Source organism: Ostrinia nubilalis, chromosome 21 (assembly GCF_963855985.1).
Source record: "Ostrinia nubilalis chromosome 21, ilOstNubi1.1, whole genome shotgun sequence".
Taxonomy (NCBI): domain Eukaryota; kingdom Metazoa; phylum Arthropoda; class Insecta; order Lepidoptera; family Crambidae; genus Ostrinia; species Ostrinia nubilalis.
This window is the reverse complement of record NC_087108.1, coordinates 4,598,324-4,612,853: the sequence shown is the minus strand read 5'-3', so window position 1 is coordinate 4,612,853 and position 14,530 is coordinate 4,598,324. Positions and strand designations below refer to the sequence as shown.

Here is a 14,530-nt window from a genome sequence, read left to right as displayed (position 1 = left end):
ATGCAGGTTTTATTGTTTTAAGCTCAGTTCCAAAAGCATTTACTATTTTTTTTTATTAATTCTTCAATCAAGATCTGTTTGGAGTTACAATAGGTAAACCATTTTTTTGCAAGTAACGAAATGAATGACATTGCTCTTCGCAATACGTTTCGCTTGACGATTCTTGATTTTGCACTAACATCCACATCATTCTAAAACAATTGTAATCTCTTGTAAATACGGTCGTCTCATTAAACAATAATAATTGATTAGGAATCTACTTATTATAAAGTAGTTTGTGCCTGCGACATTGTACGCGTGAAAATCATTGGAATATTTTTCCCGTCTTCTCAACGTTTTTCATTGCCCGCCTTCATAGCCTTCCTAAATAAATGGGCTATCTAATACAAAACTATTTTTTCAAATCCCACCTGTAGTTCCTGAGATTGGCACGTTCAAGCAAACAAACAAACTTTGTATTATTAGTGTAACAACTGTACGCAGGAAGATTTAATGAATGCTACTGACAACGCCACTCTTGTAGCGGAGTTTTGAGCTGACTTGTTGTCGACACGACAAGAAGAAGATATTAGTGTAGAACTGGTAGAACCAAGTCGTGTCGTAACAGTGTAAACAAGTTCGTTAGAAGCTCTAAGTTGTACAATCACGGCGATTCTGATCAGACGGTTCACGACCTCTGTCAAGATGGGTCTTCTTGCGTTCTTCGCCATTTTGGTCCCGACAGTTTTAAATGTGAGTATTTTTAATTATTATTCTTTTATTTATTTTAATCATGTAGGTATGAGCTTTAGTTTTGATAGTGAGTTAGGTTTCTAAAAGCTTATGTAAGTATCTTTAATTTTATCATTATTTTATTTATTTTAATCTAAGCTTTAGTTTTGATAGTGAGTTATTAGTTAGGTTTCTAAAAGCTGAATTTTCCTGGTAATTTGCTAATAAATAGTTAATTAACACTTTCTTGGACAGTGAACTGCTATAGCCGTCATAACAATTAAACTTTTATTGTGTCTGGGTTACGAATTAATTGTGTTTTAGAGCCACGATAGCCGAACGGTGAAGGGGTCGGACTGGCCGACTCGTGATCCGGGGAACGCGGGTTCGGTCCCCGCCGCCGCTCGACTATTATTGTGGTGAGCTCACTCGTGACACAAGCATATTTAGCTTAGTACGAGGGGCTAACGGGAGTATTAGTAATTTGTGTAATAACAAATTACTAATAATCTTTTTAAAAAAAAAATTAATTACTTATTTTTATAAGCATTTTTTCATTAGACTTACCGGATAAGTAAAATTAGGACCTAATCTTGACTTCAGTTGACAATGTTACCTTTTTAAGCGTTTTATTAGATTTTTTGAGACGTAACAGATATGTAGATAACTCGAAATTCATAACAAGTCGATTTGCATAATACTTAAGTAGTCTTTATACAACACATACCTCGCACAGCTGATGGCCGCCGAGCCTGAAAAGTTTTCTCGACCACGGCCCGGGGCCTGAAGACGTAGTTTGGGCTAGGCCCCCCATTAGGTGGACCGACGATCTGGTGAAGGTCGCGGGAGGTGCCTGGATGCGGACGGCGCGGGAGATCATTGGGGGAGGTCTTTGTCCAGCTCTGGACGTCGAACGAACGACATGATACGACGCATCGTGTGGCCGCTTTCCTTAGCTAGTTGGAGAATCTATATTATCTAGCTTTAAGTAATTCGCAAGTTACCATCTCTATAAACAGTTAAGTAACATTAATTATTACAGTTAATGGTTATTTATTTCTTCACATAATAATTACCGCAACCATTAATCAATCATCAATCTTATTAAAGAGTCACCTTAATTAGGTTTATAAATGTGGTTAATTATTGATTTTACTGTTATAAATAATGTTTTTAAAATTATCCCGATATGTCTGTAAAATCAGAAATATTATGTGAATAAATGTAAGTAATTTACGTACCTACTCGTAATTGCAATGTCTTTAAAATAGGTACAAGATATTCTTAGTAATATTGGAGTTACCTACGTAATTTATTATGTATAGGTAATTCAAATTGTACCTAATTCTTCCCTTTTTATATCTTTACTAGCGGCCGCCCGCGACTTCGTACGCGTGGACCTCGTTTTACTCCATTAGGGGTGGAGTTTCTTAAAATCCGCTCTTAGCATCTATAGCGCATACATTTTAAATTTCAACTCTCTTACTTTAAACACATAGGACTTTCATAATGTAAACTTCCAACCCTCCTTTTATCTCCTTAGCCCCCGTGGTTGATTTCTAATGATACATTTTCAGTATATGTACCACCACCACCACCACCATTTCAGCCATAGGACGTCCACTGCTGAACATAGGCCTCCCCCAATGCTTTCCATGTTGATCGATTGGAAGCGGCCTGCGTCCAGCGCTTCCCTGCTACCTTTACGATGTCGTCGATCCACCTTGTAGGTGGAAGTCCCACGCTACGTTTTCCGGTACGCGGCCTCCATTCCAGAACCATTCTGTCCCATCGGCCATCAGTTCTGCGTACTATGTGCCCTGCCCATTGCCACTTCAGCTTGCTAATCCGTTGGGCTATGTCAGCGACTTTGGTTCGTTTACGGATCTCCTCATTTCTGATTCGATCTCGCAAAGAAACACCAAGCATAGCCCTCTCCATAGCACGCTGTGCAACTGTGCTTCTGTATAAGGCCTATAGTGAGAGGCCACGTTTCCGAGCCATAAGTTATCACTGGTAACACACATTGGTTATACACTCTAGTCTTCAGGCCTTGAGGTATTTTGGACAAAAATATGTTGCGTAGTTTCCCGAATGCTGCCCAGCCGAGTTGGATTCGACGATTGACCTCCTTCTCGAAATTGGACCTACCTAGCTGGATCGTTTGTCCGAAGTAGACATACCTACTTGTCGACAATCTCGAGAATTGAGCTCCCAACTGAAACTGGGTAGGGCGCAACATGGACATTCGACATAAGCTTCGTTTTGTCCATGTTCATCCTCAGGCCTACCTGTTGGGAAAATCGATTAAGGTCTTCGAGTATTGTTCCAAGATCTTCCAACGATTCTGCCATGACCATAATATCGTCGGCAAACCGATGTGTACACAGTACCACAGTGTACCGAACAGTATATGTACACCTCCACAATATCTAGAGATCATATGAGCATACATTTTAACTTTCAAGTGTCTTACTTTAAAAACCGAGGACTGCAATACAGACTTCCAACCCCCTTTTTAACTCCCATAAGGGTTGAATTTTGCAAAATGTCGTCTTAGTGACTACCTACGTTCTAAAAGGAGGTGTATTCCACTTTGATCACCTGGCTTTGATCAGCCAGGTGATCAAAGTGGACTTACAGCGACAATTTAGTGACCTTTGAATTTATTCTGTGCCTTTGATCACCCACGGATACGATGTCCTGGGTGAGCCAAGTGGACTCTAGTTAAATTATTATTTTAGTATCCTTTAATCATCTACAAACAAAAATTCACCTCCTAAATAGAATAGTCACATGTCCAATTGTTGTACTACATATTTTGATTTGTAGCATTTTTGATATTTTCTAAAAACCGCAATAAACAAATTGGAAATGTATGTGACAATTCAGAGGTATGATTTATTTATAGGTGATCAAAGAACACTAAAAAAATAATTTAACTGGAGTCCACTTTGATCATCTTGGTGGTCAAAGCCAGGTGGAATAGACCATTAACCCCTATGAGAACTCTTTTGAGACTTGTAGTTTCTGAGACTTCGTGATGAGTGAGTGAGTCACTTAGTCATTCAATTACCTTTCTTTCTACTAAAATTATACGTACCTATAGTAATTATCATTAAAATCAAATAAGTAAGTACCTACCAACCTAAGTAATTAAAATAAAGACCCTACCAAAAAATTAACAAATTACATACAGAAAATAAAAACGAAGTAATTCTTATCCTATTTAACTACAATCGCCCACGCGCCCATCCCATTTGTCCGCCGCTGAACCGTACCCTAATATTCATCTCGGTAGATGGCGGCACATAGTAAGAATTTGCAAGGAAGTTTGTAAAAAGTCACTAATTAACACTTTGACTTGCTCGTTTAAACACAGTGAATGATTCAAATAGGTTCATACAGTGAATGGTTCAATTACATAAAATATCTTTATTTATTAAATTTTCAATATTATTTACGAACAGCGCTATTCATAGTACATGTAATATTTAGTTACTAATTTACTAATGATGTCGATAGATGGCGTTTGACAGCTTTGCCTTCATGAATATTTACGTACCTCAAAAATTTTTGTCAGGCGCAAGAAGATTTTAAGCAATGACGATAGATGGCGCTTTTCCACGTCTTATGAAAATCCCAAATATTTTACGGGACCCTATTGTTTTCCAAAATAAAATTTAGCCTATGTTACTCGTGAGTTATGTAGCTTTCGAATGGTGAAAGAATTTTTAAAATCGGTCCAGTAGTTTTTGAGCCTATCCATTACAACTAAACAAACAAACAAACAAACAAACAAACAAACAAAGTTTTCCTCTTTATAATATTAGTGTAGACATACATGGCTCTTTATCTTTTATTCACATTTTAAATACATATATTTTTTATGTTAACTGATGTAATTATTAAGATGAATGACACTAAGTTCTCTGACTCTAGTAGTCCTTGGAGCACAGTGAATGACCTGAACTAACAAGGGCAAACTAGTTTTGCGACTTTTTATTTTAACTAGTCAGCAGCAGTGTATGAATTATCTTAACGCAATCACCATTCGGTCAACACTGCCTTCTTGTGAGAAGTTTTTTGTTTTATGTCGAAAACATTGTACGAATATTCTCTTTTCATATTAAGTAATCTTTTATTTTAGAAAAAACCCGTTTTTTTATTTATTAGTTTCTAGGCGTGTAAGTAATTCTTTGTAGAGCACATCGACTTGTTGTCCTAGCTAGATTAAGTGACATTCGTTATAGGTTTTGATGATGCAAAAAGTAGCGAAGCGATTCAAATAATACGTTTGTCTACATCGTGCTCTACCGGCACGAGTCTATAAGACAAAAATATTATTGTAAAGCATCGTGCGTGAGCATCGTGAGAAACATAAGTATCCATAAGGAATTAGGAAGCTACTTACGAGTATATTATTGTGGTACAATCAAGAATGCAATTACAACAAATGAATACTAAAGAGCTTATTTATATTTTCCTTTTGCTTACTGTGATTCATTGTGCGGTGTTTTAAGGCTCAAGTTCAACACACACGATGGAACATAAAAAGCTTTGTCGCAATATCAGCCAAATGATGTCCACAGCTGGAAAAATTTCCATGGTCTAGGTACTTCCCGGGACCTTCACCAGATCGTCGGTCGACCTAGGTTTAAAGTATAAGTTTATTGTGTCACATAATACCTACATAACTTTTGAACAATTGTTGTTCGTTCCTTTCAGATAGCTTTGGCGTTGGAAGCGCCAACTACCTCGCTGAATGATGGCAACAAGATTCCCATTTTGGCGCTGGGGACTTACGGAGGAGTAAGTTTTCTACATTCTTTGTATTATTTTATATGCTTTATTTAGCATCAATCAATACATAGTCGCTCAATTTACGGCCAGTTTGTCAGTTAAGTATTTAGAGGTCAGGGAAAAAAACAATGAATGTGTCGGACTAGCCGACTAGTGATCCGAGGAACGAGGGTTCCGAACCCTGCCATTGCCGCATTGTCGCTCGACTATGTGAAGTCATTTAACTCGGGCATAATAAGATTACCTCGATCTGTTAATAAGGGGACTACTTAATAGTAAAGTGTGCAATACCATTTCTTTCTTCTTCTCTTCTTCTTTTCCCTAGCCCTTTTTCCCATTATTTGGGGTCGGCTCTCCTTGTTCTGAGTCGCCAGGCAGGACAGTCTGGGTTGTCGAAATATTTGTCTGGGCACGCTCTAAGTGTGTCAGTGGCACAGGGCAACCGTGGACCATCAGGTAGCCAGTGGGCTTCCTCTACCTCTTTTAATTAGGTAATAGTGGCCTATTTTGTTACGACATGGTTTTCGGGGCGTGTTATGACATGACCGAACCATCGTAGCAGTACAATTTCTTTACAAAGAAAAATTGAATTTTCCTCAGAATGGAGACAAAATGCGTCAAACTATCAACTGGGCGGTGGAGGCTGGGTACAGACACATCGACACGGCCTCTTTGTACGGCAACGAGGAGGACATCGGGAGGGGCATCGCTGACGTCATAGGCAAGGGGCTGGTCAAGAGGGAGGACCTGTTTGTTACTACCAAGGTAAAGTTAACATGTTATGTAAAGTTATAAACAATAATTTGCTTTGCTAATGAAATCCCTGATGCTTACTGATTGCTGATGAATTCTTATGTCACTGTCACTGCACCAGCAGCTTTATCACAGTGAAACTGGTCCTTAGTGATTTTTTCTCTACTAAAGGGATTTCAATAGGAAGGCCAAAAATGATTTATTTTATTACAAGTTCCGCTCTACGAAAAACCCTGTGTCATTCTGTAACTTATTTATCTGAGCTGATAATGGTATATTAATTTTAATTTCAGCTATGGAACGACAAACACGCTCGCAACCAAGTGGTGCCGGCCCTGAAGGAGTCGCTCAGCAGACTGGGCTTGAGTTACGTCGATTTGTACCTCATCCACTTCCCTATTTCTTCTGAGGTAAGATTATTCTTTCATAACTTATTTTATCAGTGAAAGGTATGTAGATTAGTAAGTAGTATGGTAGTGAAGACGCAAATATCAATGGCAGTAATAGGTAGTATTGTCTATCAGTAGCATCGATAAATATTTCTGTCCAACATGACAAAACCAGTTACTGTTAAAAATTATAAAATATTCTGTTACCAAACTTTGGATTACTCTAGAAATGCAAGTATTGACTAATCGTTTGTTTCGGACAATTAGCCGATTCTCGATAATAACTTAACTAAGACCTTTGTGAAGACAATACTATCACTATGATATAATGTCGTACCAACGGAGAAACTGATTTTCATTCCCAAGCAAATTATTAGTCAAACTGTTGATATTTTGTAAATGTCGAATACCAGCAGTGGGTAAATAAGATCTTCTTTATTCAGGCGGACGGCTCAGACGGCTATATCGACTACCTGGAGACTTGGCAGGGCATGGAGGACGCCAAGCGGCAGGGGCTGGCCAAGTCCATCGGCGTCTCCAACTTCAACTCGGCGCAGATTAAGAGGATCATTGATAATAGCCAGATTCCTCCGGCTGTTAATCAGATCGAGGTAAGAAAGAAAAAGAATGAGGAGAGGTAAAATAGTAAACCTATTTTTTATGCGAAAATTGAAACTTTAAATGGAAAATGTTGCACAAAGTTGTACATAGTACACCGACCTTTGGCTACAATAGTAATGATTGACCATCTGGTCAATGACCAGAGAACAATTAAAGCGGCTTTAGTACTTAGTTTAGTCCTCGATCACGACGAAATCTTGGCCGTTTAAAACCCCTATTCCCACTGTCTGACTTGTCCCTATGACCTGAAGTTTTTTAGATGATGTAATCGTATTATTGCTATTTAATTTTTAGCGTTAAGAGTTGCATCTCAAACTAATTTGAAAATTATAATTAAAACATCGAACTGCCTAAGGCGGGAATCGAACCCACGACCTTGCGCTTTTGTATTCTACGATAAAACATCTACGAATAAAGATGATCGTATTCAGACATTGCACTTCTGTTGAATGAAGAAGAGAAAGGCTTACCAGTCGTGCTCAGTGTCATTCCTTGAAGGCTTCCAGTAGTGAACTCCGATTGGCGGAAATTATGCTTTTAAATATTGTTGAGGTATCTGATGAAGCAGGGAACATCTTTTCCAGATCCACCCAGCCCACACTCGAGAAGCCCTCGTCACCAAGTGCCACAACATGGGTGTAGCGGTCATGGCCTACAGTCCCTTCGGTTTCCTGGTGCCCAGGGCGAGCTCGGCCGCGCCTCCCCCCCAGGCCGATGACCCCACCCTGGTCAAGATCGCGCAGAAGTATGGGAAGACCACTAACCAGATAGTGTTGCGGTATTTGGTGAGTACCTACTTGTAGAGTGAGATTGTGTGTTACTAAATAAAGTAGAGCTCAAACTACTAATTATGAGAGATGTTGTTGCGCCTAGAACTCAAGCTACGTACCTAGTTGTATACTTAACTCTTACGCTGCCCAACGATATAGTTAATCTTTGTCAGTTGATAACATGTTTGTTTCTGATAGTGAAGTTTGTAGGTCAATTTCTGAATTGCTATTAGATGCTGAGTGACTCTACCAGCAATGTTTATTGTCTGGTACTGTGCAAAGTGTGCAACTACCAGACACAGGGAGAGTATGTACGAGTAGTTTTTAAACGGAGAGAAGAATCTGGAACTGTATTTTAGGTTCTAAAATGAGCTCATGGATGGTCCTAAGCACACTAGGACTCAGCGGCTTTAGCTAAATGCCATTTAGAGAAAGAAGAATTCGACTGTCGACTAATTTATAGTAGGCTTCAGACAAATAGGTACGGAACCACTGCAGATTTTCATCAATGTTTAGATTATACCACGCATATCGCGATAACTCAAAGATTCACGCTATAGCGATGTTAGTCAAGTATTTGCGTGTACTTCGGTGCTTTTTTGCTTGGTCGCAGCAAGGACTTTGCCCTTTTGTCTCCCGAATGCTATCGCGATGTGTGTGGCCCAGGCGTAAGAGTAACAAAAGACTAACAATCAAGCTATTTTAACCGACTTCAAAAAAGGAAGAGGTTCTCAATTCGAGTGTATGTTTTTTATTTTTTTTTATCACAGATCGAGAGAAACGTCATCCCAGTCCCGAAATCAACCAACAAGGACCGACTGAAGGCCAACATTGACGTCTTCGACTTCACACTGACCCCAGAAGAGGTCACCACCATCAGCAAGCTCAACGTCAACAAGTCCGTCTTCGGGGATGATGAAGGGTCAAAGAACCACCCATATTACCCATATACTGAGTAACTGATTGTGTAAGAATAAAGAGTTTTCTATCTTTTTTAAAGTTTTGGAGATTTTTTTTACAAGCATACGCGTTGCTGTTATATTTATTTATACTATTGGATGTACAAAAATTACAAATGGAGGACTTAATGCCAAGAGACATTCTCTCTCTACCGTAGGTCAGGCAGTTGATAAGGAATAAAACAAAATCCTGGGCTCAGAAAAACTTCATTTATTTTTTCATTAAAAATAATGGTTTAATGTTTCTACTTTACAGAGAGGCTCCTCAATATTAATTAATTGTGAGTGGTCGCTTAAGTAAACAAACATAATTTATAAGAAATTAACCTAAAACCGAGCATATTCATATACAAATCACCGAACAAGGCTTTTATAGTAACAAAAATTAATATACATAGATCTGCAAAAATACCCTACATATTGAGCCTCTTAAAATACAGCGTTTATTGTAAGCCAAAAATATTATATCACAATAATCCAACTATACATTAATTATTCTAGAAGGGAGTTGCATGTAGAACTAAATACCTATTTAATTAAGTTCAAGTAAATTTTTCAATCGAGTGTAGAGATTTAATTTTATTGTTCTACTTACTCGAATTTACGTCAAACTTCTATAGAAGACACTTCCATCTACTACATTTTGTGCAGTCTTTAAGATAAAGGCATGTCACTGTAAACTGGGGTATTTTGCCGCCGATTTTGCTTTAAATACCTAGTATGATATGCTGTCTTCTGCACATTTCAAGGTATTAGATAGTGTTCAGATCTAGTACATATCAGTAAACACGATTTATGTAAAACATCAGATTTTTAATGTTGATGAAGAACACGATGAAGAATGACAATAAATCCCTATAGGTCGAGCAATGAAGGTTGAGACAAACCATACTCGCACACACTGATGTAATTTTTGAATTCAGAACATAAATCAGTCAGAGTACGCAAGACGTTAGCGCATCAAACGTATACAGATAAAATCTTTGCTTGTGTTGATCGCCTCAACCTGTGCCTCAACTTTTGCTGCGCGAGCTATAACTGCAAACACTGCAGTAGGGATTTAAGAAAATGTTAGAATATTATTGGGATAATACTTGCAGAAACTTAGCTTAAATTAGCGCTACAGACTTAAATTCTACGGTCAGTCGATTGCGAGCTGTCGGAAGGAGCCGTCGATTCCGAACAGCTCGTCGTAGTTGGTCGGGCGACCTGGTCGGCGGGCCTCGTCGGCGACCACCGCCTCTTGTGCCTCGAACCACTCTTTGTATTCAGCCAGTTTGCTCTTCCATTGCTCTGGAAATATAAGAATTGCTTTTTTAATAGGAAAATCGAACTAGGAGGCATTGATTTTATGCTTTGCTTAATTCTTTCACATAGGAATACCAGGTAGTTTCAGTTTTCAATTAAATTTGTTTTAAAGCAAAAAAGAAAAACGAGGGAAAAATTGACACGGCAAAGTTATGTTATACTAGCCGCCGCCCCCGACTTCGTACGCGTGGACCCCGTTTTACCTCCTTGGGGATGGAGATTCGTAAAATCCGTTATTAGCGGATATTCTACGCCCTATACAGAACCTACCTGTTTAATTTCAAGTTTGTGGAAGTAGTTTCTGAGATTTCGTGATTAATCAGTGAGTGGTTTTTTTATTTTTATTATTCTAGACAAGGCAGGTATTTGACCGCAATCGCACCTGGTGTTAAGTTAATCGCTTTTTTTACTGTTTATCTACTCGTAGCATAGTAAAAATATAATTTACCTTGCAGATCCTCCATGGTGCCACATGGTCCACCGTATTCAACAGGGAGCATCTCTTGAGGCACGTGCTTGTATAAGTCCTTCACTTCTTTGTGGATGAATATCTGGAATTAGAAAATTTACAATTCAACAGATTTTTGTAAAATGTGTAACTCAGTAGATCAAAATCAGATTGGGAGCTATGTTGCCACAACAGATAAACAGACACAGAAAGTCCCGAATTTGTTCAATTTGTTAATAAAATACTTTACCGAAGAATGGGGGTAAGTAGTTGCCTGAAATTTTATGTGCCTATCTACCTTTATAAGAACTAGGTAGAATAAACCTAATGCGAAGCTAAAAATATAACTAAGTACTCAATTCTTTATTGCATTTCACAGTCTTAAGTAGGTACTCACGCGTTTTCTGATTTTTTCTTTGAGGAACGGTTTGACAAAGTTGACGAATCTCTCGACGATGGGCGATGTGTTGACGATGTGAACCTCCTTCAATTTCACTGGGTACGCTTCCTGTAAATAACAAGTAAAAGACATTTTTAAGTTCGAAGTGACAGTACGAGTATAACTACGTTGAAGGTGTTCGGAAGCGACATTGTAGACAAAATTAAATGATGGTATCAGATTCGAATTCGAATCGTTTGTTTGCGTATTTGAATCGCCATCAAAAGATTTAGTGTAAAAACTTAAAAAAACGCCCCTGTGAACGAGACGTAAAGTGAATTAAGTATGAGAAATGGTAGTACGAAACTAATTTTGACAACCGAGATTGTCACGTTATCGTTGAATTTTTCAGTTGTCGCAAACGATTCGAAGACGAAAGTTGTTCGTGCTAGAGGTATAGAACTATTGTGGTGAACCCACTAGTAACAGAGCATAACACAAGGAGTTAACGACACTATTAGTAATATTTACTAGAGTCATTCGGGGTAACAGCACGCGGTGGGTAAAAGTACGCGGTGGTCCGATCTCCGACAGGGGTGGGGGGGCCGAGGTCTGTGTTTGTAAAACAGAGTGGCGCTACTGTAACCGTTTAGGAGCCACGCGCCGCGCCGACGCAATCTAAGTACTGGTCGCGACACGTCGCCGAATACTTGTAGCACGCTTAATTCGTTTAATTATTATGCCACGGAAAAGTGTGCTGTAGTTAAATGGATAGCTCTGTGCCAGTAAGTATACTATATTTCTATTGTTCATTTAATGTAGTTTTGATCTAAGTTTATCATATTCGTAAAAAGTATTTAACGTGTGTGTTGTGACTGATTATTTGGTATATTTGCCGATTGGGGTAAGAGTACGAGATTAATAGTACGCACGCGTACGTTTACCCCCGTTGCGCACTTATAACCCAAATGAAATAAAAATATCAAAAATTGTTCAATATTTCAGAATACCTACACCAAAATGCCGAGAAATTACATAAGGAAGGCCCCTCAGCGGACCCTCATCTCATCTCAGATGACCAAATAATGAAAGCCAATTATTTTGATCTCAAAGTGTGACTATTGCCAATATAAATAATTTAAGACAAGATTCACATTATAATAGATACAGGGCGGAATTTTGTAATGGAGCACCTGGAGGGAAAGTACTCTTAGTAATGTAGAGGAATCGAACCAACTAAAATTTGTTAAAAATTACACCCTGTATTTTTATTGCTTCGATCGTTAGGGTTAAGTTTATGGATGAAATCTCTCTAACAAACTTGTTTAAATTAAATGAAAGGAAAACCATGAAATCTTAAACTATTTTAATTATTTACAAAAAAATTTATGGTATGATAGTGAATTTTCAAAAATCTTTGAATGGAGTTCTCTTTGTTTTCAAAAATTAAGGAATGTTTTATTTGAGTAAAATTTTCTATCTACAATATTAAGAGTACTTTCCCTCCAGGTGGCATTACAAAATTCCACCCTGTATAATACAAAGAGTTCTTATTTTTTTTAATGTTAAAGTTCTTAAAATGTTATTTACAAGATTAAATAAATATTGATTATTGCCAATCTTAATTGTATTCTCTTAGAAATCTGAATGCGTACGTTTACCCCGCGTGCGTAACTTTACCCTAAGACTTGCGTAATTTTACCCACACATCGGGTCAAGAGTACGCATTGGAAAAGTTTTCAGTTAAGCCTATGTAGGGCTAAAACTAATTAATCTTGATGGAAATTTTTCTTAAATAGTGAAAATTTATTAAATATTCTACAGATTTAATATCATAACATGCCAATTATATAATTCTTTATAGGTCTGGGAGGCCATCAAAAAAAAAAGTGCGTGCTCTTGACCCGAATGACTCTACATATTCTACTTTAAGAAAAAGTAGAGATAATGGCCCAATTATGACGATAACCGGACTTTGTGGGGTCAGACATGGTCACACGTTGTCTGGGTCATTGCCGCATTTTTGTATTGCTCTTTCATTTGGACATGCTCTCGTTTCTTGTTCAGTTCAAAGTCCAGTTTAAAAGTGAAAGTAAGAAATGACTCCATCAAATATCAGAAAAAGTTCACGATATTTTCATATTTGTGGAACCAACCGAGATGCTTGTGTTATGGAACTTTTTAATGGCCTTATTGTAGAGGTAATTGTGTGCTAATGTAGCAATATGTACGAATAATATAGGTACTATAGTGTAGGTATACCACTAGTCAATTGGCATTTTTCTATAAGATGTGAAAACGGGACTCTAGATTGTGTCCTTGGAGGATTCCACTACTTAGTCAATTCATTGAATTTAAAACTAGCGCAAATTGAATTTTACAGAAAATCTAAACACACAAAAGTTCACGATGTGACTCTGACGTAGGTATAATGCTTTGTCAATTGGTTCATGAATATTTATCGGTCATTTGCTCCTTACCTGCACACAGATCATGAACTTCTTGATAGTAGTTGAAGACAGCTTGGCCAGCAGGCTGGGACCCAGCACAGTTACTTCCAGCACATGCTGTCAAAAAGGCTCATAGTTGTCGGTTATTTGGTCCTTACTTGAACACAGATCATAAACTTCTTGATGGTAGTTGGGGACAGCTTGGCCAGCAAGCTGGGACCCAGCACAGCAGCGTCCAGCACATACACGTCACCAGCCACGCCCTCCCTTTCCTCGATGAGGCGGACGTCCCCAATCATGAGAGCCAGCTTGAGGGTGTCTGCGATCTCGTTGGCGTTCAAGTTTGACTGTACACCTGAAAAAAGATTGGTCATAAAACTTGGTTGAATGCGAAAGCGGAATCGATTAGTCTACTTTTTTTTGTAGCCCAAAGGGTGTCAATAAAGAACATAATGTAGATAATTGGGTCCGAAATTTTTTTTTGGCATTGAGAGATTTTTTTCGAAGGTGAATCGATTAAATATGCTAGGTATATGTAAATCAGCGGCTTTCAGCAGACTGTATCTCATAGTCCGCAAAAGATACTATAATTTACAATATTGTGGTAATATTGTTATAACAATAAATCATGTCAAAAGATATAAAATTGCAAAATAGTAAGGAAGTTTTTAATTACATAAGATTTCAGATTCAGTTTGGTAGAGCTGTCAGCTGATTAACGAAGAATTCTTACCTCTACAGACTGTGACTCTTCTTCCATTTGGTGTCAAGCCTGGAAGAGGTGGGCCTTGTCTGTAAAGAAACAAAAAATGATAATTAAACAACAATTAACTAATATTTTAACAACACCAGCAAAATGTAGCTGATTGCCTGTAACACTCGACTTCGATTCAGGATTCTACTTCTTTGTCCCTATTAAGTACAATATTATGTTAGTAA

General features: G+C 38.1%; 2 protein-coding genes and 1 long non-coding RNA gene across 6 annotated transcripts in view; 2 read left to right on the top strand and 1 right to left on the bottom strand.

Annotated features, from left to right (window-relative positions):
• The first annotated feature begins 557 nt into the window (after positions 1-557).
• LOC135082153 (aldo-keto reductase AKR2E4-like) lies at positions 558-9,046 on the top strand. Its single transcript, XM_063976905.1, has 7 exons — positions 558-732; positions 5,440-5,523; positions 6,115-6,279; positions 6,561-6,677; positions 7,100-7,267; positions 7,862-8,062; positions 8,818-9,046. Exons 1-7 carry the CDS (start codon positions 685-687, stop codon positions 9,004-9,006), a joined length of 972 nt encoding a protein of 323 aa, XP_063832975.1. The 5' UTR covers positions 558-684; the 3' UTR covers positions 9,007-9,046.
• Positions 9,047-9,199: 153 nt separating this feature from the next.
• The window catches only part of LOC135082154 (alpha-tocopherol transfer protein-like), a 38,843-nt gene continuing 33,512 nt past the window's right edge, over positions 9,200-14,530 (bottom strand). For all 4 annotated transcript variants that reach the window (XM_063976910.1, XM_063976907.1, XM_063976908.1 and 1 more), the window contains 5 exons: positions 14,325-14,383; positions 13,750-13,946; positions 11,160-11,270; positions 10,763-10,865; positions 9,200-10,299 (listed from right to left, as the gene is read on the bottom strand). In XM_063976910.1, coding sequence (XP_063832980.1) covers positions 10,148-10,299; positions 10,763-10,865; positions 11,160-11,270; positions 13,750-13,946; positions 14,325-14,383 — 622 coding nt within the window. In that variant the 3' untranslated portion in view covers positions 9,200-10,147. The remainder of the gene's footprint in view (positions 10,300-10,762; positions 10,866-11,159; positions 11,271-13,749; positions 13,947-14,324; positions 14,384-14,530) is intronic.
• On the top strand, positions 11,307-12,766 carry LOC135082157 (uncharacterized). Its single transcript, XR_010259359.1, has 2 exons — positions 11,307-11,926; positions 12,147-12,766. It is a non-coding gene; the product is annotated as an uncharacterized LOC135082157 (long non-coding RNA).